The 24,941-nt window shown below is 37.9% G+C and overlaps 1 protein-coding gene and 1 long non-coding RNA gene across 6 annotated transcripts in view; one reads left to right on the top strand and one right to left on the bottom strand.

Moving 5' to 3' along the window:
• The window catches only part of mybpc1 (myosin binding protein C1), a 50,744-nt gene extending 32,385 nt beyond the window's left edge, over nt 1-18,359 (bottom strand). The window contains exons 1-7 of the mRNA XM_073868067.1: nt 18,150-18,359; nt 12,824-12,841; nt 10,744-10,800; nt 9,604-9,861; nt 4,126-4,176; nt 3,465-3,506; nt 576-617 (exon numbers count right to left, since the gene is read on the bottom strand). Coding sequence (XP_073724168.1) covers nt 576-617; nt 3,465-3,506; nt 4,126-4,176; nt 9,604-9,861; nt 10,744-10,800; nt 12,824-12,841; nt 18,150-18,171 — 490 coding nt within the window. The 5' untranslated portion in view covers nt 18,172-18,359. The remainder of the gene's footprint in view (nt 1-575; nt 618-3,464; nt 3,507-4,125; nt 4,177-9,603; nt 9,862-10,743; nt 10,801-12,823; nt 12,842-18,149) is intronic.
• LOC141363983 (uncharacterized) overlaps nt 11,342-24,941 on the top strand; it is a 40,762-nt gene continuing 27,162 nt past the window's right edge. Inside the window, exons 1-3 of one of the 5 annotated variants that reach the window (XR_012369720.1) lie at nt 11,342-12,148; nt 12,676-12,806; nt 15,411-15,567. This is a non-coding gene — a long non-coding RNA (uncharacterized lncRNA). Of the gene's footprint in view, nt 12,159-12,576; nt 12,807-15,410; nt 15,568-24,941 lie in introns of those variants that run through there. The other 4 variants (XR_012369722.1, XR_012369721.1, XR_012369719.1 and 1 more) reach the window with 4 other exon arrangements.

The following is a 24,941-nucleotide window of genomic DNA, read 5'->3' as shown; positions in this document are numbered from 1 at the left end:
CCATATAGGGATTTGGGATTATGACGTTTTAGGAAATAATGTTTCTTCCCGCTCAAGATCATTGGACTGCTTTTATCCAAATAGACTCTCATTTGCAAATATTGTCAGGATACATTTGGCACTCCATTGTGGGAAAACAGGCAAATAAAGGCCCAATCCCATTTCTGCCCATTCCCACGGGACTTTGCCCTATTTGTTACACGTTTTTAGTGAAAAGGTACTGGTGTCTCGATTCTCTTTTGGTTGAAGGGGTAGGGGAAATGGACAGATATAGCCAATCAAACGAAGATTTTTTTAGGACCTCACTTCAAGCAAAGGGGTATGGGAAATTTTCCAGCATACACCAGCAACAGTGTAGTAGTGGTGTGTAATTTTTTAGGGGAATATTTTCACCCCTCCCCTCGCCACTTAGTTTCAAAGGGAGAAAGGGAAGGGTTAGACATAGGGGTATGAAATAGGATTTGGTCAAAGTTTTTCGTGATATTTTGATTACATTTAGGTCTAAACTATATGAGTCCTCATACTGCCAGCTTTCCACAGTTTTCTAAAGCTTCTAACTGGGGTTATTGAATTACCTGAGTCTTTTCTCGCCCTGGATGACTCAGGGTGGCTATCATCTAAACAGAGACAAAAATTTATTTATAGCACATTTTAAGACATAGTACTGTGAAGCCCATTGTGTTAAACCCAATTAACACATGACATGAAACCAACATAAAAACATAAAGGGAAAACAGTGATAAGATTGTTAATGGTGTGACCTTTGTGGATTTTTGACATATGGTTTTGAGTTATTAATATTTAGTTTTCTACATTACTTACAACTAGTAGTGTTATTTAACAAACACAATCGGGTTTGGCACTTTAGAAAACGCTTTTTTTGGGATGAATTATCCAATGCTATCTCATGGCAGTTTGTACGCATTTTTCGAGGTGGCTAATTCGTATTAATTTTGTACGATTTGCCTTTGGCCCTGTGACATTGGGGTGGAGGTGGGGTATCGTTATAGTTTTTTATGACAATCGTATGATTTTGCATGATTGACTTCATAAGAATTCATACGAATTAGCCAACTCATAAAATATGTACGAATGTCATGAGATCAGGCTGAATTATTAGCATCTTGAAATAAAAAATAGGTTATGTTTTGGAACGTGTTTTAGATTTAACTCTTTCCCCGCCATTGATGAGTTAACATGTCAATTAAGAGAAAACGCTTCCCTGCCAATGACGAGTTCTTCCGGCAATCCGTATTTTCGCTATTATCAACCAGGTGGCGCTCTTACCCAACTTATAACACTCGGAAGTATCCCCTTAGAGCAAACTGTTCAAACTCTGTGTATGTTTTGAGGATCGCTCTGAATCTGATCTCTATCAAAAGTCCTTCACAAAAACGCAATTATCTCAGCCTTTTGCTCAAAATTTTGTATTTTTGAAAAAACCTTCCCATATTTCAGAGGTGATATAAAGAGAACAAATGAAGGTAGGATGAAACATTTTATTTTGTTTGAAAGCAGAGTCTGTTCTTTCATTTGATATATTGTATGTTTATACATTTAACCTCCCCAAGCTTTGGGTTTAGGAGGAACTAATAAATATAATAACCAAATATTTTTCTTTGAACATGAAGCAGTGTAATTGTCCACGTTTGTGTCCAACAGGTTCCAGTTAAACAGAATTAAGTATTATGGTGCAAACAACCAAAAATGTGATCCAGGTCTTAGGAAGTTAAAGAAGAACATTTTCTGAAAGGCATTTAACTTTTGTGAAAATCATAAAAAATGCTGGCGCTGGCTGGCAACTTTTTTTAAAAAGCTGGCGGGGAAAGAGTTAATGTACTGTAAGGGGGCATGCACACCAAGGCGTTTACACCAGTGGCCGGCGTATGTTTTTAATAGTTTTCAGTGGAAGCGTCGTGTTTTTTAAAAACGGCAGCAGCTGGCTGGTTTTGTCTGCGCTGAACGGCGACACTCAGCATTTTTTCTGCACTTAGCGCCGAGCACCCAGAGTTACATTTTTTTAACTTTGGGTGACGCTCAGCTCGTCAATGTCACTTCTCACTTGGCCGCCCAATCACAGTGGAGTAGGGGTGGGGCAAATATCACAACAACCAACCGGCACATTGTTCAATGACTGATAAACAAAGCAGAAGTATCAGAGCAAACAAAGCGCTCAGCTGAAAAAAGCTGGAAAGTGCCTTCAGTCGTTTTTAACGCTCTGGTGTGCACGCCCCTTAAAAGTCTACACAGGCTCATTTAAATTACGTACATTTGCCTATATTTCTGCATAACCTGAAAAAGGTCTACATTCCTACATGTCGCTGCATCTTTTGGTTGTGTCCACTAGGGGCACTGAGGCGCTAGTTTTTTCTCTATTTCGATCTATGTTTTTGATGCGGGTTCGTTCAAGGTTACAAAGCAGACTATACTAAACTTATTGGGGTACATTCTTTATTTAATGCTTGTGTGACTGTGGCGGATAAACATTAGATGTCGTTAATGTCAGGATTGATCATGTTCGGCAGAGGTATGTCAAAAACTTGCTGTTAACATAAAGCATAGTTGCGACTTACAAAAGGGACGGAAATAAACAGTGTTGGGGGTAACGCATTACAAGTAACGTGCATTACGTAATAATATTACTTTTCTGAAGTAACGAGTAAAGTCACGCATTACTTTATAAATGTACATATTAATATTTAAGGTTCTTTTTTAAAAAAGTAATGCGAGTTACTTTTCAGTTTAATTCATTCAATTTAAAAATAAAATAATGTACTGAATTAAATTGAACATATTAACGTAGAATTACGCACTCTGTGCGACTGAGAGGAAACAGTTTGAGTCAGAAACGATGATGGCAGGCCTGAGTTTGACATTTTTGCGATCATAAAAAAAACCCTGCAAGGCCTGAAAGAGATCAAGCCTCAGCCAAGTAAGAAAAAGTAACGCAAAAGTAACTTAAAAGTAACGCAAGCATTACTTTCCATGAAAAGTAACTAAGTAACGCAATTAATTACTTTTTTGGAAAGTAACTTAATACTGTAATGCATTACTTTTAAAAGTAACTTTCCCCAACACTGGTAATAAATAATCAAAATACATCTGTATGTTTCAGTCAGCTATATAAAATTAAACCATAAGGACACTGTAAGTCGCTTAGGCATGCCGCACGTTGTGTCTGCTTCGTAACTTTTAAAAATCGTGCCAAAATGCCATTTCATCGAAATGTCCACTAGAGGCATCGTATTTTAGCAGAAATGTAGGCAGAAGTACAAGTAAGTATGACAAGTAAGCCTGATAAAAGTTATTTTATGAATCTACATAAATAACCTCATTGCTCTTGAACCTAGTTACTTAATATAATAATTAGATTTACACATATTATAAAAATAAATGTGTCTTTTGATAGGCAGTCATCCGTGACTATAAATACTATCAGGCATTAATTAATAAAAGACTCTTACTAGGAAGGTCAATAGAAAGTTTCTTGGGTACGTTGCCATGCTCTGTGAAAGAAAACAAAATATTATTCATCAGTATCTGTTTTTATTTTGTCAGAGGGAAGGACTGTTTGGCGATTTTTTTTTGTATTATTACCTAAATGTTTGTTTTGTAGATTAACTTACTTTTTTACTTCACTATGCCATTATTAAAATGTTACAAAGACAAAGACATGTTTTTTATCACATAGCAGTGATATATTACAACAAAATACTTAAAACATATGTGATGATATTATATACAGATAAATGAACTATGCATTTCTGTACAAGCATGTTTCCATGTATACATATATCTATACACATCAGATGTCTTCTACAGCTCTTCCTTTATATAGATATAAAGTTTTTGTGTATAGGGTTTGAATGCTTGTAGGAGTGCTTGAAATTTTTTTTTTGGACAAGGATGATGAACATTACATGTATGTGTGTTTACACACATACATTACTTTGTGGAAGCTTTAGTTATACATTTACATACTTCAATATTTTGAATGTATGAAATAAATCTGTGCTGTTGTTTCTGTGCTATTTCCATCTTAAAATCTTTTTGACGTTTTCAATGGAACGTCATTAGTTAATAACAGGAGTGAAGTGATGATGATGGGTCGTCATGGTTACCAACCTGCTGGAGGTGGAGGTGATGGGGTGCTGGCGGTGACATCACCATCTTTATCTGAAATAAAGGTGTGATTGACACAAACACCGTCCTATCACTGAGCTCCAAATCCAGCGTAAAACAAGACAACATGCATTTGCACATTTCATTAAAGATGACAGTTTATTGAAACGTGACCCCACTTAAAAGAGATTAAATCCTGGGTGAAAGAAACCATGGTAGGGTTCAGGGTAATGAAGATGTTTTGGAAATGAAATTATGTCATGATATGAATGTTATGTGCCTACAGTACCGTATGTTAAGTGTGTCTTTAGATGTAGATGTGCATATATGTGTATGGTTTTTAAAGAGACAGTTCACCAAAAAAATGTAATCATTAACTTGGCTTTTTTGTTCCAATGAGATGGTAAACAAAAACTTTTTAGAGACTGTCAGCCTTTGTAATAAAGGCTTGGAACAAAATGATGGTAAGCCAATAATGACAAATCTTTCACTTTTTTTGGTCAACTATTCCTGGATGTGGGAGTGAGATATTTTGCAAAAAAGAAGCCCTGTTTAAGGCACATGCTTGTCAACATGCCAAATCAGGAAGCAACACGCGTGAATGGAAGCATGACTCTTGCTGGTGAAACTCATGAGCATTTTGCAATAACAAAGAATAGCAAGTTCATACTTTATTACAACAAGAACAGATTTCAGGTCCAGGTTCCTTGAATGCTATTGCATACAGATACAAGTGTTGGGCTTCAAAACTTCCAATCTGATTGAAAAGAAGCGTAAAATCCCTGAATTTCAGACTACTTGGAGGGCTTTCACAAACCTCTCCTTAAAAGTCTCATTGTTCTGCTTATATACTACTAATAAACCTAGGTTAAAGTAAAGCAGTCGTTCTCAGTCCTCCAACACCACATAACGTGTCATTTAAAAAAAAAAAAACACACACTGACTGTTTTCTGACAGTTAACTGTGTCTTTATTTTCACGTTCACAACAAAATTTGGCTGGATCTGCCTTTAGACAAGCTTACAGTAAGCAAAAAAGAATGTGTGTGCTGTTTGTTATCATGTTTTTATATGAATAGGTTATTTTCATTGTCATTAATGTGCAATTAATGAACATAAGGAGCTTGATAAAATGCTTATTTTAGAATTTCAAATGGAACTCATCTGTTTTTGCAAATCAACTCTACATTTATTATAATATATAAAAACATGTTTCTTTAAAAACATACTTTATTCTTTTATTTTTATAAGTATATAGATTATTTAAGAAGGAATTAAATAAAATACAATCCAGTTTTTATTCGTATGTATTTTCTACATTTAAGTAAGGTGTCCGGTTATGTGTAGGGGAGAAATTTTTCAGATTTTTTTTTAAGTTTTTTAAAATTTTTAAAGATAATGTTTCAGACAGAGATATATTTTTGCTGTGGTCAGTAACTATCAATACCAGGTGGAATTTTGAACAAATGTAAAATGACTAGTATAATTTCACTTTGAACATAAGTGGTGAATTGTTACTTTTTTTTTAACACAACAAAACAATGTAGATTTTCGTGTTACACTTGTTTTTATTAACTATACATGACTATGACCTCTTTAATATGTAACTGCAAACATATTTTGTAATTTATCTTTGTAAAAAATAATGAAATTATATTTTCATTTTAAATTTCAGTTTTATCAAATGTTTCAAAAGCAACCAACAGTACAAACTTAAATTTAACAATTTGAACACTATGAAAATTAAATTAAATAAAATTAGAATAATATAAATGGTACAAAAGTAAGTGTTACTTTCGTCCTGACAGGATCTCCTCACATTTAAACCAGATTTACTTTTATTTTGAAAGACTCTTGAGAAGTCAAACTTCAGGATGTGTTAGTTAGAGCACTAAATAACCTGAAGATTGATGAAACGAGAAACATAACGCTTTATAAGAAAACAATGACCGCTTTTGGAATTTACTTATGGTTGAAAACACCTTTCTGGATCTACACCCGGAAAATGGTGAGTAAACGCGATATTTGTCAGCTCTGTCAAGGGTTGCAAAGATGCTGTCATAGTTTGGGATGCAAATGGTATCAGTCCTCTTAGAAAATCGCTTTGTTACTTTCGTCCAGCGTTACTTTTGCCCCGGTTCTCCCGTATTATATTAATGCAAGACTTAACACTATGCTGTTCAATTTGTTTAGTTTTATGAGGAAATGATATGGAAATGTGCAGATGTGAACGTTTGTTGTTTGTAAGGTTAGAGTGATTTTCATTGCTTGCACAAGAGCGCATATGACAAAAACAGTGTATGAAATTATATTATAATAAGGCACTGCAGAAAGTGACACCTACCGCCGTGTTGTTTCAGGTTGGAGCTTGAATTCCTGTACGCTGAGATGTCAGTTCGTTTTGGTGCACAAAGCATACATCGCATTATGAAACTATTCTTTTTGACCTTTTGTAGTGTAAACATAGACCAAACTTGAGCGTGACAAGCGTGATCTGCCTCCGATAGCTTGCATAGGTCATCCTCCGCTTCAGTCATCTCCTTTCATCTATGTTTCATCTACGCGCGCTAAAGGGTGATACGTAGCCACCCCTCGCAACGCACGCAGCCTCTCTAACGTCTCGCGAGACTTTCGAGCAAGCCATATAAACTTAAAAAATAAAATATAATCATTAATTATTACCATTTGAAAGTAGCGTAGTAACGCCCCCGAATGTAGCGAAGTAAAAGTACAGTTTTTTCATTAGAAATGTACTTGAGTAAGAGTAAAAAGTACCCATCCTTAAATTTACTCTAAAAGTACTAGTTACCCAAAAAATGTACTCAAGTAAATGTAACGAAGTAAATGTAATTCGTTACTACCCACCTCTGACCCCAAATAATTCAAACCGTATTATGAAAGCTTCAGAGAAGACATGGTGAAAAAATGTATAAGCACACATACATACCCATACTTAAACCACACATTGATACAACTTTCATTGTCATCCGTTTTGCAGTTGAAGTGGTAACAGGCTGTTGTCTGAATTCATGCCATTAGTGTAATTGCATGCACATGAGAGTTTAAAAGTGACTTGTGGCCAAAAGACTGATCTGGAGTCATTAGTAAATTTAGTGTATGGAGACTTCATGTGTATACTCTTTGGGAAGAGTAGTCATAAAATGGTGCCTAGCTGTCACTCGGCCTGTACCCATATAAAAAGAAAGCTCCTCTGCACCTCAAATTGGTACCACATTTATACATATCTGTACCTTTATGGGAAATATTAGGACCTTTTCAAAGGGACTGTACCAGTGACAGCTTGGGAATATTTTTGACCATTTTTTTGGGCAGTGTAGATAACCCAGATCCTATTTAACTTTGTTGAGTTGGGGAGTTCAGTACAACGTTACTAACTACACTTTTCAGCAGTGTAATGTGAAATATTTTCTACAAGAGAAAGAATATTGACTCAAAATTGCACTTAGTAATGTTTTAAATAATGTCAGTATTGTGACGTATATTGGTGCGTTTACGCCATATTGTAATTACAAGTTTTCTGAAAGCTCGCTGCAACGTTATGCACAAACACTTCCAGTATGTTATTATTGTTATGTGACACTAGATGTCTTCACGCCACGGGTCCACTTAGATCTGAAAACCCGAGGTCCGATCCGAGACCAGGGTCTAAAAGTTTCATGTGCCTCAGACACGGGTCGGGTAATTAAAAATTAAGGTGTTTTTGCCAAATGGACACGAAAAGACCCGAACTATCTCGCGTGTGTGCATCACGTCCTTTTCCAACCCCTCCTCTGTTTGCAAAGAGTGCTTGCGTCGCTGGCGGTAAGTTAATTTTCATTGAGCCAGACCTGTCAATCAATTTTAATGCACATTTTAGCGGTTACCTCTGTGTTATTGTCAGATAACAAATGAAAAGAAATGGGGCAAATTTGGTTGTGAGGTCACCGGGGTTTCTTTCTGTCTGACTGGTGCGTGCAGGGCTGCAGACAAGTCGGTGCCTTTTACAGTCAGGTCCAGTCGGGTTAAAAAATGCCACTGGGTCGGGTCAGACTTGAGTCTAATTTTCTCGTTTTTGTCTCAGGACGGGTCTTTCTTTAAAAAAATATTTATGCACGTCGGGTTTGGGAAAAAAGTGATTCGGGTCATTTTCGGTCCTCAAACTCATAAACCCTAGTTCGAGGACGTGAACTGCTTTAAGTTAAACGTGTTGTCAACTTTAAGCAACGGTAATTACGCATGAATGCAACATATCTTAGAAGGAAAATAGTGGGTGTGGCTTGTGTTTTCCAATGTGAATTGATTGGATATAGAAAAGTAGGCGTTTCATAAATACAGCATAACCCATTAATTACTGAGTCAACGGCTGAATCCCAAACCGCCCACCTCCATACTATACAGCACGCAAAAAGCGCTACTTTGCGTACTATATAGTATGGAAGCAGGCGGCCCGGGACCCAGCCAACGATATTGAATAATAACAAGATGCGTCACTGCTATTGCTACGAATGGGGAAGATCGCAACAATCAATATGGCCGCTCTAGCAAAATAAGTCCCACCCTCCAGTCGAAAGAGCCTATCATTAACCATTAAATTATACTCTGGGGGAGGGGCTCTGTACAGACTCGCCTACCAGATCTCACAAATTTCCGTGAAACAGTCACGCACCATTCCGCTCAGTTCTGCATGACATTGTCGCGTATTTCCACCATATTACGTGCCCCTGACACGACTTTCTTTTCTGTGACAGTTTCACTTATTGGTTACTCAACTATTCTTCCCATCCTTAAACAATTGTCGCTTCGGTTTGGGGCCAGATTTGCTGTTTGCGTTAGGATGTCACTTAATGTATTGGTTTATACAATTTTTTCGTATGCTTTTTAAACCATCGTCGCCTGACGTTAGGGTTAGACTTGGGTTTGGGTAAGAATGTCATTTTATGTAACAGAAAGTTGTTCTAACCCCAAACCGAAGCGACAACTGCAAGAAAATAGGAAAAACAGCCGAGCAACAAACACGCGAAACCGTCACGGAAAAGAAGGTCGCGCCAGGGGCACGCAACACGGTGGAAACACGCGACAATGCCACGCAAAACCGAGCAAAACAATGCGCGACCACATCACGTACTTTGTGAGACCCTGCCGATTGTTTGCACATGCGCAGTATCTGACAGGCATTACAAACTTTTTTGCAAACTTTAAACTTAGCCGCTGTATTCTGCTGCTTATGTTGTCCATCGATTTTTCTTTCTTTTTTCTTGCATCTATTAATGTAAAACTGTTAAAACAATTGTGAAAAGCACTATAAATAAAATTTAATTGAACATTGCGGCACAGTGACGCGACTTTTGTTGACCGAGTGCATCTTTACTGCTTTTTGCTATAATCTTTAAGCCCAGATGGCTATATTTTTAAACTATAGCTTCCCCAACACTGATAACCTGATATTAGAGTATTAAGTCTTATTGTGGCTTATCAATACTCACCTTTTATTTGAGGTGTGCTGGTCTTCTCTTTTACCCCACTCACCTCGACTGGAATCACAGCATCGATTGGCTCTGGTTCCTTCTGGCCATTCTCTACAGGCTTTGTCACGATTGGCTGTGGGTCTGTGACCTCACCCACTAATGGGTTTAGTAGTTCAATCACCTCGGTTACTTTTGGCGTTATCTGAGGAACCTCGGAAACCCCTGGTTCTGTGATAGTGACTATGGCCTCTGTGTCTTTTGTTGCCACTGTAGCCTCTGTACATCAAACACAGCCAGGCTAGAGCAGTACAGTAAGACCTCAGGAAGCCAACTACAACATGCAAACACTCACACAGATGTATAGTGACTAGATTGGTCCAAGTGCATAAAGAAAATAAGTGATTTGCAATATACATATGCATTTATTTCAGAGTTTATGTGAATAATTTTAGGTATATTTTCCAGTTCCCTGTTAATATGATCAAGGGGCATGAGCAAATCCAGTCACTGTATATCTATGACATTTTACATTTCAAAAGAAGCAAAGTACTGCAGACACAGAAAGCACTTGTGTGCATTGATTAAAAATATACATTTATGGCTAATCAAAGACAATAAATTAGTTTAATGCAAAATAAGTTAAAAAAACAGCATATTGTGTGGTCTCAAACTTTTGTCAATTGATTGTGGTTGTACTTTAGATCAAAGTGAACTATTAAAGTTTAATATACAAAAACGTTTAGATGTCTGCACTCATATGTTTCTGTGTTGTATACTTTGCTTCTTCCTGATATACTGTACCTTCACATCAAACCTCTCCATAGCCTATAAAGATGTGCATTTACTCAAAATCTTGCCATCCATTAAGCAAAGCATGCATCAGTGCCACGGGTGTGGGTTAAGCTTGGGCCAGCAAAGTCTTTGTTTGCCTGTTTGTATAGTTGTGAACCTTTTGGGTGTGTTTGTGGGTGTACGTGTATTATACATGTGTGTGTGTATGTGCATTTGTGCATTGATGTGTGCTTTGTGGGATAAATGTATTTACCTGTTTGATCACATTGAGCAAAAAGTGATAAATAAAATACACTCTCACACACGTGAGGTAAGAGTTCTGGGGGTGAACACCAGGAAACAAAACGGGGGTCATCGAAAACCTACCTGTACGGGTCAATTCAACCGAGTTCTTGGTTGGGGTGTCAGCAGGGGCTGAATTCTCTATGTACGTGACAGACATAAGGCAAGTGCCTCTTTCAAAGCTTGAAGCAGCACATACAGACTCATACAGTACATGTGCAAGATGACAGGAGACCATACACTTGAGGACATACATACAGTATACAGAGACAATGTTTCATTTATATTCGAGTATAAATGCAATCACACATTACAGCATTATTATGCACATTTACACAAACAGACAAAATGGACATCATTTACAAAATCTTTATAAAATCTATATTTGAACATTCTTTAAAGGAACAGTATGTAAGAAATGTATATCAAGTAATCATAAAATGGCCCTGATATGTCACTAGACATTAAGAAATCATTTTCATTTCAAATACTTATATTACTGACAACAGTGGTCCGGCCAGGATATTGTCATTTAAAAAGTGGAGTTGCAGCCCTCAACTGATGTTTATGTTGTCATGTTGTGTATTGGCCACTAGTTGTGTGACTGCAGTACTAGTTTGAGCCACAAGTTTTGTGATTGCAATACCAGTTTTGGCCACAATCCTACATACTGTTCCTTTAAATGTATGCATGTATCCTATTTAATGAATGAGTTCCTATGTCGGAGAAAGAACTCAAGGAAAAAATCAAAAGAAATTGAAAATTCTGGTTTTGGTGAGTGAAACATACTGATATTAATTGTTTTTATTGTGGTAATAAATGTCAATGGCCGTTTCTCAATCCGAAGGCCACAGCCTCCGGAGGTCGCACATGCAGGCTGCACACGTCACTTTGCTTGGTCCATTTCATTTAACTGAGCATTACATTCGCAAGTCATAAGCATATTACAAAAAATCAGGATTAACTAAAAATAATAGTCAACTTTATAATTGTTAATATTCTGAAATAAGACAGGCTTGATGACGTGTGCAGCATGCAAATTATGCGACCCTCGGAGGCTGCCGCCCTCGGACCGAGAAACGGCCAATCAATCCACCAAAACGAGATGGTTACTTCACTTTTACTATAATAAAACCGTGGTTAATTTCCCTTGATAAATATTTGTATAAGATCCTCAGATACTAATTTTAAAAACAAGCCTTGTCTTGACATCTAACACTGGTGACGGTCTGTAGGTGTCAAATGCGTCATAATTTATGTGCACGTAACCTACGTAATTCACGTACGCTGCACGCACTCTCTAATTTCTGCCAGGCGTTAACTTAAATGCAAATTAACTACATAGTCAAAATTTGCAATTTTAAGAAATTACCTGTATTTTACCTGACTTTCGCTTGTATTATCAAATGTTTTAAAGTTGCTTTATCCATATGGATATTTTAAACAGTAATTGGCGCCATCTTGCGACGGAAACGGTTAGCATCCAACGGTATGGTGAGGTTAGCATACATTGTTGAGCATATTTTGATAAATTGTTAAAAGCACACTTTCCAGTAACTGTTACACCCTTAAACATATTGTAACTCAGGTTGCTATCTTTGCTAGTCCAAAATTTCAAATAAATAAGTCATATTGTAATAGTTTTGCAATGTTCGCCTTCGTGAGGTGATTTTTTTCACATTACAAACGTTTTCTCAGGGAAAGATTTAAGCATAATTGCAATTAAAGCATTTAAAAAATTTGGATTTTCAATATTTCATGACATTATAATGTATTTATTTATTTATATAGTAAGTAGGCAGAATGATGTCCTATCAGCCAGTCATAACATCAAAATTAAGGACTTTGTATGGTTTGTTATGCGATAACGGCAGGTTAAATGTACATATACATACATTTTGTTTAAATATCTTTTTTTAATATACTACTACTCTATAGTACCATATACTGTATACTTTAACGTGCTATATTGTTCAGAATAATACCATTATTTCCAAATAATGTTTTTTTTTCCAGAACTTTGTGTTGGACTATGTTTAAAGAGGATGTCTCCTGAAAGAGGAAGTTTTTCTGTAACTTCAATGCAACATTCACCACCATTCACTCAGAAAAAACTGATCCAGGATAAGGCAAACAGCATTATTCAAGTAAATTGACCACTCACCTTGAGGTGCACCATTTTCTGTAGGGATAAGAAATACAAAAACAATTTAGTAAGATCTCGTTGTTGCTGAACGTTTGAAGTGAGGCTTTAAATATTTTTGGCCTCAAAAAGTGTTTGGTCACCTAAGCCACACTTAAAACATTTGTTAATCGGCTTGAATTACATAACAGCATTTCAAACCTGGTAGCAATGGAAAATATATATATATATTTATCTCTTTATTTTTGCTTCTGTCTTTCATCATCTTGGTTTGGTTTTAGTGGATGTACTGTATGAAGTTTAAACAAGCAGGTGCTGCACTAAAGCCAGAAGGAACCCAAAGACATTTTGTCCTACTTTAAAATGTTATATTTAAATATATATAAATAACATGAATATAATTTTAACTGTGGTTTAAGTGTCCAAAAATGGTCTACGTGTCACATGTTTTATATACAAGTAGAGCTTGACTGACTCAAAGCATTTAGTTTTAAAGCCAGATCAGAGCAGAACTATGTTAGTGCTGGTGCATAAGTCTTGATGTACAGTATAGCAATCACAACAGTTTTAAAAGTGATATGTTGACGCAGCATAACAGTATACTCATTAAAAGTGTTCATAAAAGAGGGCCGCCCTAATATGATTAGAATAATTGAAAAGCCAAAAATAATCAATGAGTGCACACATCTGGTATGAAAGTTCGAAAATAACCCTTCTGTTTTATTTATAGATTACCATAGCACATGGAGGGTGCCTGACTCTTTATAGAGAGGACAGAGTTACAACTTCTTGCTTATGAGACTGGTCTATTGAAAAATTGGAAATTAAACTTGCGTCTACAACTATTAAAAAAACTATACAACGTGCTTGTGTTGGAATAGAAAATCACGAATAATGAATATTTGTAATAAGGTTTCCAGAACACGCTTCACCCGTAGTCTGACATGACTGAACCAGTGTTGCTGTGCCAGGCTGGCCAAGATGCTCAAACACATAAAGTAACATTATATTAACCTACAAATGGTTAACTTAGCTTTCTCTGCATATCAGGTTAGGCGATAGAAACACACTTATGTCGTTTCTTAAACTATGAAAGAACAACCTCCGGATTATTACATGATGTAAATGTCAACAGCTTTGTCTCTGCCACCCACTCCTGCTAACTTGGCACAGGCTCTTGTGAATTCTGTGAGGATGCCAGGCCAGGTTAAGCAGAACACAAAGGACATTCGGTGAAACCTCTCCATTCCTGCCCCCTGCTGTCAGGAGCCAGTGTGAAGAGCTTTCCTCTTATGGGGCCAATGTTAACACCTGTGCTCTCATCGTTAGCCTTTTGATATTTTTGACATCTCTACCTTCTGCTCCCTCACTGCTTTGCCATCTTTGTCGAGCCGTCTTTTCTTTGGCGTTTGTTTATATATATTTAGTTTATTGTCAGTCAGTATATTATTATTTTGCATTTATTGTACAGTATACTATTTTGCATGCAAATTAGGCGAGGGTTATAGTCTGAATATGGTTGTAAAAATGGTTGTAAAATGGTTGTAAACATCCTATGCTTTTTAGTAGCATAATAAAGCTCACACTTTTAGAAATGTCTGTGTTAGTACATGGAAATTATGCTGGTTTGATGCTGGTTTAGCTGGTGGTCTCCAGCATACCAGCACCAAAAAACAACATATGCTGGTCTTGTTGGTATGACAAGCATGGGATGCTGGTGCTAGTGCTGGTTTGGTCCTGGTTTAGCTGGTGCTGATGCTGGTTTGGTGCTGGTTTAGCTGGTGCTGATGCTGGTTTGGTGCTGGTTTAACTGGTGCTGATGCTGGGGCTGGTTTGGTGCTGGTTTAGCTGGTGCTGGTGCTGATGCTGGTTTGGTGCTGGTTTAGCTGGTGTTCACTAGCAAACCTGCACCAAAACACAACATATGCTGGTCTTGCTGGTATACTGGTTTTTCCAGCAGGGCCGCTAGTCTCATTAGTAATGCTACCCATGATGCCATCACATCCTGATACCTGTGGGAATTTTATGACAAGCTATTGTACTGGCTGAACTCTACAAATCATACTTTATTCTTTTTTGGTTTTTGAAAAAAAATTATAGAGTATCTGAAATGTTCAGAAGGAATTAAATCCAATTTACTGACTTGTAAATAAACTGATTGTGGATTAAGATGCAAATGCATTTAAAGGTGTAGTTAACCCCAAAACAGTCCCAATTGACTTGATCATAGTAATTTTTATTTACTTGAAAAAATTCCTACTCAAGTAAACTGGGCACAATTTTTTGGGTGAAGTATTCATTCTCAGTCAGATGCAAATTTATTATTTTGACCTTTTTTTGATGTGACCCTGAATTTGAAAACAGCACATTATATTTTCTGCATCTATCATTTAAAGTATTTATTAGTAATACAGTAGTAGAAGTGTGAATATTTGCTTAGCATGTTGATTTATGGTGTGTGCCCCTAAATTTTCTGGTTGCACCCCTAAAATTTTCAGTTGGGGGCCACTGTGCTCCTAGTGAAAAAAGTTAGTCTGGAGCCCTGATTATTGCTTTTTCTTTTAAACTGTATGTTTTCTCTCTGTCTCTTTGCATGACGCCCAACCAGGTCATGTCCGTGGACACCTCGGCTCTGATTTGGGAATGACGTGGATCCTTCCAGCCATTAAAGAGCCATTTATCTCACAGTTGTTCTGACTGGCTTGGCATGTGGCCAATTTCGAGATCCCCTCTATCTCACCAGACGATAACAACAATCCTGACAGGTATTGTTTTTGCAGCACAGCAAGACGCAGGTATGCTCAGCTGTCCCGGCTTCAGCCGTGAAGACAGACAGGCTCATGTTGTCCATTCACAGACAAACGGTTGTCACCGCCCCTTCATCTTAAAATAGACCACTTAGTTCAAATCTCATTTAATAACGAGCATTTTCCAATGCATGCAATTGTCTGCCTGGATAATGTAAAGCAGACTGACACAGTTGGCATTTAAAGAATACGAACTAGGGCTGTTATCGTTTTCTCACTGTCATGTTATGCTAAACTTAAATAACATCTGTTGGCTTTTGTAAAAGAGATAAACAGATGTTATCCAGATAAACAGATGTTATCCAGATGTCAGTCACCATTCACTTACATTGTAACAATGAATACATGTTGACATGACTTGTAAATCTGAGTTGATTTAACAAAAAAAATGTAAGGCAGCAAAGTATTTTTTACAGTGCAGACTCCCCTTTAAAAGTTTATACAGTTGATTTTACAAGCAAGTATCGCTAACTTTGCTGGCCCAGGGGATGAAATAGCAGATGACAGATTTAATGTATCTTCTCTGAGAGCTGGATTATAAGGAAATATAATTTAAGATATGATATGGGAAATTGACACTGACCGATGAAGTGTTATACAGTACACCCCCTCCTGTGAAATAAGACGACGTAGGGTTTCCTTCACCGTTCACCTTAGGGTAACAGTCAAAGCTTTCCATGCCTAGATAATTATAGGTTTGTTTTGTTTTTCTCTGTTGTTTTTCCTGACTGATGCTATTTGTGTGTTGTTGTCATATGTGGCAATGGGTTATACCCTCTTTCATTTGATATTATGTACTGCAGAGATCAAAAGTTCAAACAAACAAGAGCTCATGCTAAAGATTCTCTGCATGATACAGTCATATAGTCACTGAATGAAAGATAGAGCGAAGAGAGAGAGAGAGAGAGTGAGAGGGAACAGGGATTAAAAGTCTGCTCATTCTGAACTATTCCCGGGGTCTGGAATCCAGTTCCCCCAGGGTCCAGCCCTGTTCATCCCTCATCTAACCTTTTAAAGCTTGGAGTCAGCGCTCCACGGCAACCCCAACCTCTTCCCCCCATCAGCTGTTCCTTTTAAATTTATGAGAATCATACAGTCGTTTTATCGTACAGACGTGTCACAAGGTCTAATACCCACTCTCTCTTTCTCGTGCATTGAGGTTATTTATAGAGTGATCAGCCATAATGAAATATTGTAGTTGGTACGACTTTTTTAGCTTTTACATGAATAATAATGATTGTTTTGCCACGCCTTTAGGTCATGCCATTGGTTGAGCCAATGTTGTTGTGGACACAAACAAAGCAATGTTTTGATATCAACCTCTATACTAGTCAGCTCACTAGTTGGACAATAGATAATTATTTGAATATCTTCAACGTGAGGCTATGCACACCCTTCACTAGGTTTGGTTTTGATGGACAGGTTCCTCTTCACACATCAAGTACATCTTGTCATATATAGATATTTGGCACAATAAAAACCAGCACTATCAAATGACATTTGCCTTCCGAACAGGAACATTCGCACACGTCTGCAAGCCATTTACAGAAACGAATCGCACCACCTCTCTGTTTACGGCCATGTTTATGAGCATCATCAAAATAGCTGCCGTATCACAAGTCTCCCAAATCCCCCTCATTCTGCTTCATAATCCCCATTGTCCAGAGGTGGATGGAATCCTATGCGAGTGCCATCGTGAGTGGATATGTTTAGAGGACCAAAAATAACATTTAAATCACGAACAATCAAATAAATGTTTGGTGCCGTGGGTAGCGCACATGCATGTGACACATGGAATGCAGGTTGACTTACGTCATAGTGCAATTCCATATCCTCTCTACTGTTCTGTTTCTACACTGCAATTTATCTGCCCGTCCATTAGGCACTGAAAGACGATCTGATATCATCAGCTCTAAAATAATTTCTCCATAAGGATTTGTGACCCCAACCCTCTGCTCCCTGCTGGGCCATCAGCATTGCATCATCCATCAGCGATGCCTCTGGCACTACAGTTAAGTGCAGCTCTATTTCTTGTAACCCAGCGCTTGGGAGGTCAGCACCATTCCATACCCAGAATCCTGTATAGCTCAGCTGCCTGAGCAGTTCATGTCGCTTTAACTATGTGCCATCCATCAGTGCAACAGTTATGACAGCGTTTGCTTTTTTTAAAGTTGTTTGGGTTATCTCATCATCATCATCATCATCATCATCCAACACAATCTCAATTCCAAAGTCGTTCCTAGAATTTCCGATCATGTCTTGTGTTGTATGCTTGGGTCACTTTGTTATCCTTTCTGCATTAGTGATGCAGCGAAGCAGTAATACTAACATATTGCTTCAAACTTACATTACATGTTTTTCTCCATTCTTTTTATAATGCCACACTGTATTCGTCATATGCGTTAGTATCATCTTTGTTAGTGCAAATCTGCTTGGCATTAACATAAATACAAGCACAAAAATGGTCAGGCAAAGCACGTTTGTATTTGTTAGTAACCAAAGCCTTTTTTTTCTTGTTTGGGAAACGATGTAATTCTCACCTTTCTTTGTGGGCTCAGGCATGTTGAGCCGTTCCTCGGTCGACCGGGTACCAATCAAAGGGGTTCAGGGGTCAATCCGGGCTGTCAGCCCTAGGTCACTGTTGTGGGGGGGTGAGGTGAGGAACGTTGCACCAGAAAGTGTGGAAGTGAGGATGAGATGAGACGATGCAGGAGCGCGAAGGAGAATGTAACAGATCTGGGGGTGATGAACAAATGGGGTTTATATAGCACTCATCCTAGCCACTCCTCTTACCGTTTAATAATGGAGCCCAAAAACATCTATGATACCTCCCTCCCTCTGGTCTCCTAAAGTCCGGGGGATTAGATGTGGCTCACTTTCCTCTGGTCTCCTCACCAGCTGGAGGCAGAAAGGGTGAGGGGCTTGAATATATGTGGATAGCAGGAAAGACGTAAGAATGAGTTTTGCAAGGTGCCGTTGATTTGTATTGTTTGTATTTATCATAAATGCAGCATGTGTTCAAAATGGCCATTAATATGGATTTTGTAATGACAAATATTATGAATATACTAAAAAATGTGGTCCCTAAAAAATATAATGGAGAGACGGTGCACCCACAGAATCCAATTCGGAGGCTTATTTGTACCTTTGTCGATTTCTATATCTTTTTGTCTTTATTTTTTAGCACATATGCACATTTCTGGAAAACACAAACAGTCCAAAAATACTAATGACCCATCCTGCACTGATGTGCGTACAGCATGTGTTCAAAATGGCCATTAATATGGATTTTGTAATGACAAATATTATGAATATACTAAAAAATTCGGTCCCTAAAAATATAATGGACAGACGGTGCACCCACAGAATCCAATTCGGAGGCTTATTTGTACCTTTGTCGATTTCTATATCTTTTTGTCTTTATTTTTAGCACATATGCACATTTCTGGAAAACACAAACAGTCCAAAAATACTAATGACCCATCCTGCACTGATGTGCATACAGCATGTGTTCAAAATGGCCATTAATATGGATTTTGTAATGACAAATATTATGAATATACTAAAAAATTCGGTCCCTAAAAATATAATGGACAGACGGTGCACCCACAGAATCCAATTCGGAGGCTTATTTGTACCTTTGTCGATTTCTATATCTTTTTGTCTTTATTTTTTAGCACATATGCACATTTCTGGAAAACACAAAAAGTCCAAAAACACTGATGACCCATCCTGCACTGATGTGCATACCCATTCATATAATTTATCATATTTATCCAATAAAATCTTAATCTCTAAAACCAGACCTTCACTTACATGCAAAAGCAACTAACAAAACATAACTTGTGGAAGTGATGCAACAACTATTTGTTAATCAAAAAGAAGGGATGAGCCCTCTGATAAGTCCCGCCCAGATTTCCGGTTTCAATAAGACATCCGTCAGCATAGAAATAAATGCACTTGTCAAGCCATTTAATGGGGTCTTTACCACTGCTTAAGTGTTTGTAATGCCAATGCCAATGAGATGTTTAGCAGCGTGACCATTCTTTACTTTTTTCTGGAGCCCAGAATATTTACACTTTTTGTCACACTGTAAGGCAATTATTATTATTATTTAAGTTTTAAAAGAAAAAGTTGGATAACTACAGCACCTAAAAAGTATAAAAATTGTATTAAATATATTTTTATATACATATATTTTAAAATGTAAAATAATTATATTATTTTAAATATTTTACTGTTTAATGCACTAATGCTTACCATAAATGTACTTAACTATGTAGTACTTAACTATTTGTAACCATACTGTAAGTGTGTATAAAACTGTGAAGTAAATGATACTGTACTGTATATTACTGGCGGTTGTTGTCACCCAAGGGTTTCGAGCTCTTTAAGCTTCCCCTTCTTTATAAGGGGCTGCTAGGGGATATATAGTATATGGAGAGAAAATAGGAAACATTTAGTTAACCTTTAAGCCAAGTATCAAGTTGATCTAAAGAAAGCCAAGTGTGGTGGTCTAAACTACCAGACTATAAATTCCATGAAGATGCCTAAGCAATGATTTTATAGTCCATATTTAGAAAAGCACTGTGAACTTTGACATTTGATATGGATATTATGAAACAGTGGTGGACCAGTGAGCGTGTTATTGTCAGGACTGCATTAGCCTGTTAACACTTTAATTCTCGCTATTAATCAGCTACTGTTTTGTAGATGTGACAGCAATTCACACAGTGACGCCCTGGACCCCTAATTGTTCTCAAGAGCTGCCTGGTCAATATTTTTAAAACAACATTTAGACGTCGCAATTCCTCACGAGACTCTGGAGAGGAGAAAGTTATATTTAAAGGTCCTGTTCTTCCTGTGTTTTTAAAGCTTTGATTGTGTTTACAGTGCGCAATATAACATGTGTTCATGTTTCACATGTAAAAAAAGTATTATTTTTCACTCAACTTACTTATTTCTGTACCGCTGCTTTCACTGTCCTCAAAACGGGCTGATGTCTTCCTTGTTTAATGAAGTCCCTCCTTCAGAAATACGTAATGAGTTCTGATTGTGTAGTTTGATAATGTGTTGTGATTCAACAGCAGCTTAGCTTAGCCAGAGCCGTTTGAGCTTAGCTAGCAACTGATGTATTCCTGTGGGCGGAGTTTAGTCATACACTTTGACATCATTCAACCGGGAAGTAGAGGGTTGTAGTCCAAACCGGCCGTTCGCTGTAGGCTTTGAAAGGGGAAATATATCGCCTGGCAGTGAACTTTGAGCTTTATCATTTATTTATGCTATTACAGCAACATTACACACTAACTAAAGTTTGAAAAATGGGATCAGGAAAAGCGTGACCTTCAAAGGACAAGTTTGGTATTTTACACTTAAAGCCCTGTTTTCAGATTGTTTATGATGAAATAGAACGGTTTTGACTGAAATTTGGACATATGATGCTGGCCCAAGAATTTTCGGGTGTTTCTTGTATCACCTCCCACCTCTATAATGAGTTTATAGGTGCACAGGAACAATCCTTCCTAAAATGCATTAAACTTTCATTTACAAAGACGTGAAACTCACAGAGTGGTCAGGGGTGTTCACTGATATGCTCACACAAAAATCGCTGCAAAATACGCATTCCAAAAAGGTTTTATCGTAGTTTTGTCCAACTCCATTGACTTGTATTAGATGTGCTGTGAGGTATGGTATTACTCCGCGCCGGAAACCTTCTTTGTATTCTTGCAAATGACAAAGGCGGATTATCGCCACCAACTGGGCTGGAGTGTCTATTATTCAAGCTCTCAACGGAAGAATATATGGGTGTGAGGCGTTTGGGAAAATAGGTCCACAAGTTTACAACGAATGGTAAAACACCTGTTGGAACGCATCTTTTGCAGCGATTTTTGTTGTCACCAGTTGTGTGATTGCAGTACCAGTTTTAGCCACAAGTTTTGTGATTGCAATACCAGTTTTGGCCACAATCCTACATACTGTTCCTTTAAACATATAAGGGCCAGATTTACTAAACAGGGCGAATTAGCGTAACAGCGCAATTTCAAAAAAGCGCAGGTGGGAGTGAACATTTCTGCGGGTGATTTACTGAAAGTTGCACATTAAAGGCGGGGTGCATGATTTTTGAGAAACGCTTTGGAAAAGGGAGTTGGGCCGAGCACCAAAACACACTTGTAGCCAGTCAGCAGTAAGAGGCGTGTCTACTAACCGACATCATTGCCTGGGTTGCGTATGTGTGGGGCGGGTCTATCAAAAGAAGGTCCGGATTCTATTGGGGTAGGGGCGTGTTTGTTTAGGTGATTTCAAATGTCAACATTGGCTTTCAGAGATCGTGCACCCCACCTTTAATGAGTACAAGCGCAAAAATCGAATTTCCATAATGACCACAGCAATCTACCAAGAGCAGCGCAAATTAGTGTAGGGTTTAAGAATTTTTTTTGGTGTAAAATAGTGGCGCAAATGCCAGTAGTTTGATAAGCACAAACATTAAAGCAACACCAAAGAGTTTTTTTACCTTAAAATAACGTTTCCAAAAAAGTTTCAGTCCTTCATCCAGGTGAAACAGGGTGAACGGCACTTTCACATTCGCTTTGCAGCCCTCTATCTGCCAAAACCGCACTATAGAAGATTCCAACCGTCGGGTTCGAGTGAAAACTACAAAAACTTGCTTAACGGCAGACCTACAATCCAATCAGAGCCAGCTATGCTGCAGTAGGCTAAATTATTTACGACAGTGGGAATGGACAATTCCGCTTCAAACCTGTAGGGGGAGCAAAGAGCAAAAACTCTAGTGTTGCTTTAATCATAAAACATGTTGCGTGATTCATTTCATCCTTCCCTAATTTTCCATCTGAAAGGGAAACTCATATGAGTGAAAGGAACATATGCAATAAGATCAATCGCAAAAACAATGGTATCCACATCTTTTCAGCGCTAATTTTCATTGCGTGTCTTTAGTAAATCCTTAATGCAGGGGGTTTATGCAGAAACGTTTTAAAATGCAAGTTTTTAAAGTTAAACTTGCAAATGTGCTATTAAATGATTGAAATATTTACTTAAAAGCTGAATGGTACTTTAAATAAATAATTTAGGTCAAGAGGGTTTGACTGACAAAAAATTCGAAAAGTAATGTCAGATTGGTCGTATTACCCAAACTAATCCAAAGTCATTTCAGGCTGTTCTTGTTCTGAAGAACTTAAAAAGACAGAATTTGGTCGTCAGTCATTCTATCCATAACATACTGTACTTAAAAGGATTTAAAGAAATGCTTCTGTAGAATGAGAATTTTCACAATATGATATCTCATGGATCAGTTACCATGATGCTCTCTGAATTGTCAGTATATGATGTAAGAGGTTTATGAATGGCATGCCATAATCCAACTCCATAACATACCAACATGCGTTGGCCATCAGTTGCAGCATTACTTGATTTTATGCATTATAAATGTAATTTTTGGTATTTATTAGTATCAGATACTCCATTAGGGGCCTCATCTGTAACCTTACGTGTACAGTCCTAAGTGGGGGGTGTTGAGGAAACTTTATGTGGGGCTGTCACAAAGATCCCCTTTGACCATTTGAACCACTCTGGCAGGCATGGGTTCCTGTCGCCCATGGGGATTTAGCTTTTGCAGTCCACATAAAAAGACTAGACGAGAGAGTCCCAGTGGCACCTCAGAGGCACACACACACGAAATGTATACAGTACAAATACTCTATACATGAAGATAAGAACAGATATCCACTCACACTTTTAGCTTCTCATTAAAATTCAGTGTGTTGGATTAACCAGAGACTGCTTTAGATGCACTGATGCATTATGGGAAGGATGATTTCTGGCTGCATAAATAGATTCCTCTGCTCTGCATAAAACACTTGGAGGGGTGTATTGGCAAAAGCCATCTCTGACTATCAAATTTAGAACAACATTTCTGTTCTTTTTGATGGGGTGTTACGAACAGCTCAGATTCACCCTCTGACAGCCATCGGTTACTATGAATCCAATGAAAATCCCTTAACAAAACATGTTTATAGTGGCCACCACAGGAGAATTTCTGTCAGCCACACTTGGAAACATCATTCCATAAAGCTCGGGATACACTGCTCGATTTTTGCCAGGGTTTCATCCGACGCACTGCGGTGACGGGATTACGCATCTGGTTGGAACTTTACTTACGGTCTCTAATGTTTGTTTAATGGTCTGACTAGTGTCTAAACTGTGGGTCCATCTCTAATCTCTCTGATGAAGCCAATACGGAAGTGATTTAAACTGCAAATCATCGACTGGCCACTGGAGGCAGGCTCCAAAAGGGAGTCAATTCCCATATACCCCCATGTTAGAATGACCAACTTTACAGTAGAAAATAATATGTTTACAGCCTGGTACAAAATTTTGTTTTGGTCTGTATAGCTAAGTTTGCACTTAATGACAACTGTGATGAGTGTGATTTTTTTGTAACTCATCCGTTTAAATTATATTAAGCTTTAAAGTTCTGCATAATTAAGGGCGTGGCCATTTGAGTGAGGGGTGAACAGCCACTACGGTCACTAGAAATGAGCTAGGCGGGCGTGGTTTCAGAAACCAGACACCTCAGCTTCACCCACGTCCCGCCTCTTCACCCATTTTCGGATATCCGCGAGTGATGCGCAACGCCTATTTTAAGCTTCAAAAACGAATGGGTGACGTCAGGGACACTATGGATGTGTCCCAATTCAAAGGCTGCGACCTTCTAGTGACGTATTTTAAGACCGATTGCGTCACAGCAGCGCGACTTGAGGCTGGTAAGGACGTCCCAATTCAAAGGATGCTTAGAACGAAGCCTCAAAATGCGTCCTCATTTCTCCGCGATGTTAAGGATAGAACGAATGGATCCTTAACAGCCGAGGATATAACAAGATTCATTGCGCGCCTGCAACGGCTGCATATAACGGCTGGATATTCTAAAATAAACAGTTAAAACCTTCATTAAATAAAAGTGTGTATTTATCAAAAAAAAGTTTGTCACTGTTTTAGTATTATAAGTTATGTTTTGTGTTAATATTATTATTTTTATGATGCATAATTCTAAGGTTGATTAATTCAATTTAATATACTGTTGAATAGTTTAATCTACATCAACGTGTCATATTTTCTAAACTAAATTAATATTTTTCTGATTTCATATTTATTTTAATAAGTCAGAAACGTTTCCGCTATGTCCTGCTGACAGGCGCGTGCAGCAGGTGACGCCAATTATGGGTCGTACGAAGGTTAGACCGTCTCATTTCAGTTCTCTTCGCGAACTTCTGAGGCTGCCACCTTGAAAGACCGAGTGCTCATCTTTAAGGTCCCAT

This window comes from Misgurnus anguillicaudatus, chromosome 1 (assembly GCF_027580225.2).
Source record: "Misgurnus anguillicaudatus chromosome 1, ASM2758022v2, whole genome shotgun sequence".
Classification (NCBI taxonomy): Eukaryota; Metazoa; Chordata; class Actinopteri; order Cypriniformes; family Cobitidae; genus Misgurnus; species Misgurnus anguillicaudatus.
This window is presented reverse-complemented; position numbering and strand designations above follow the sequence as displayed.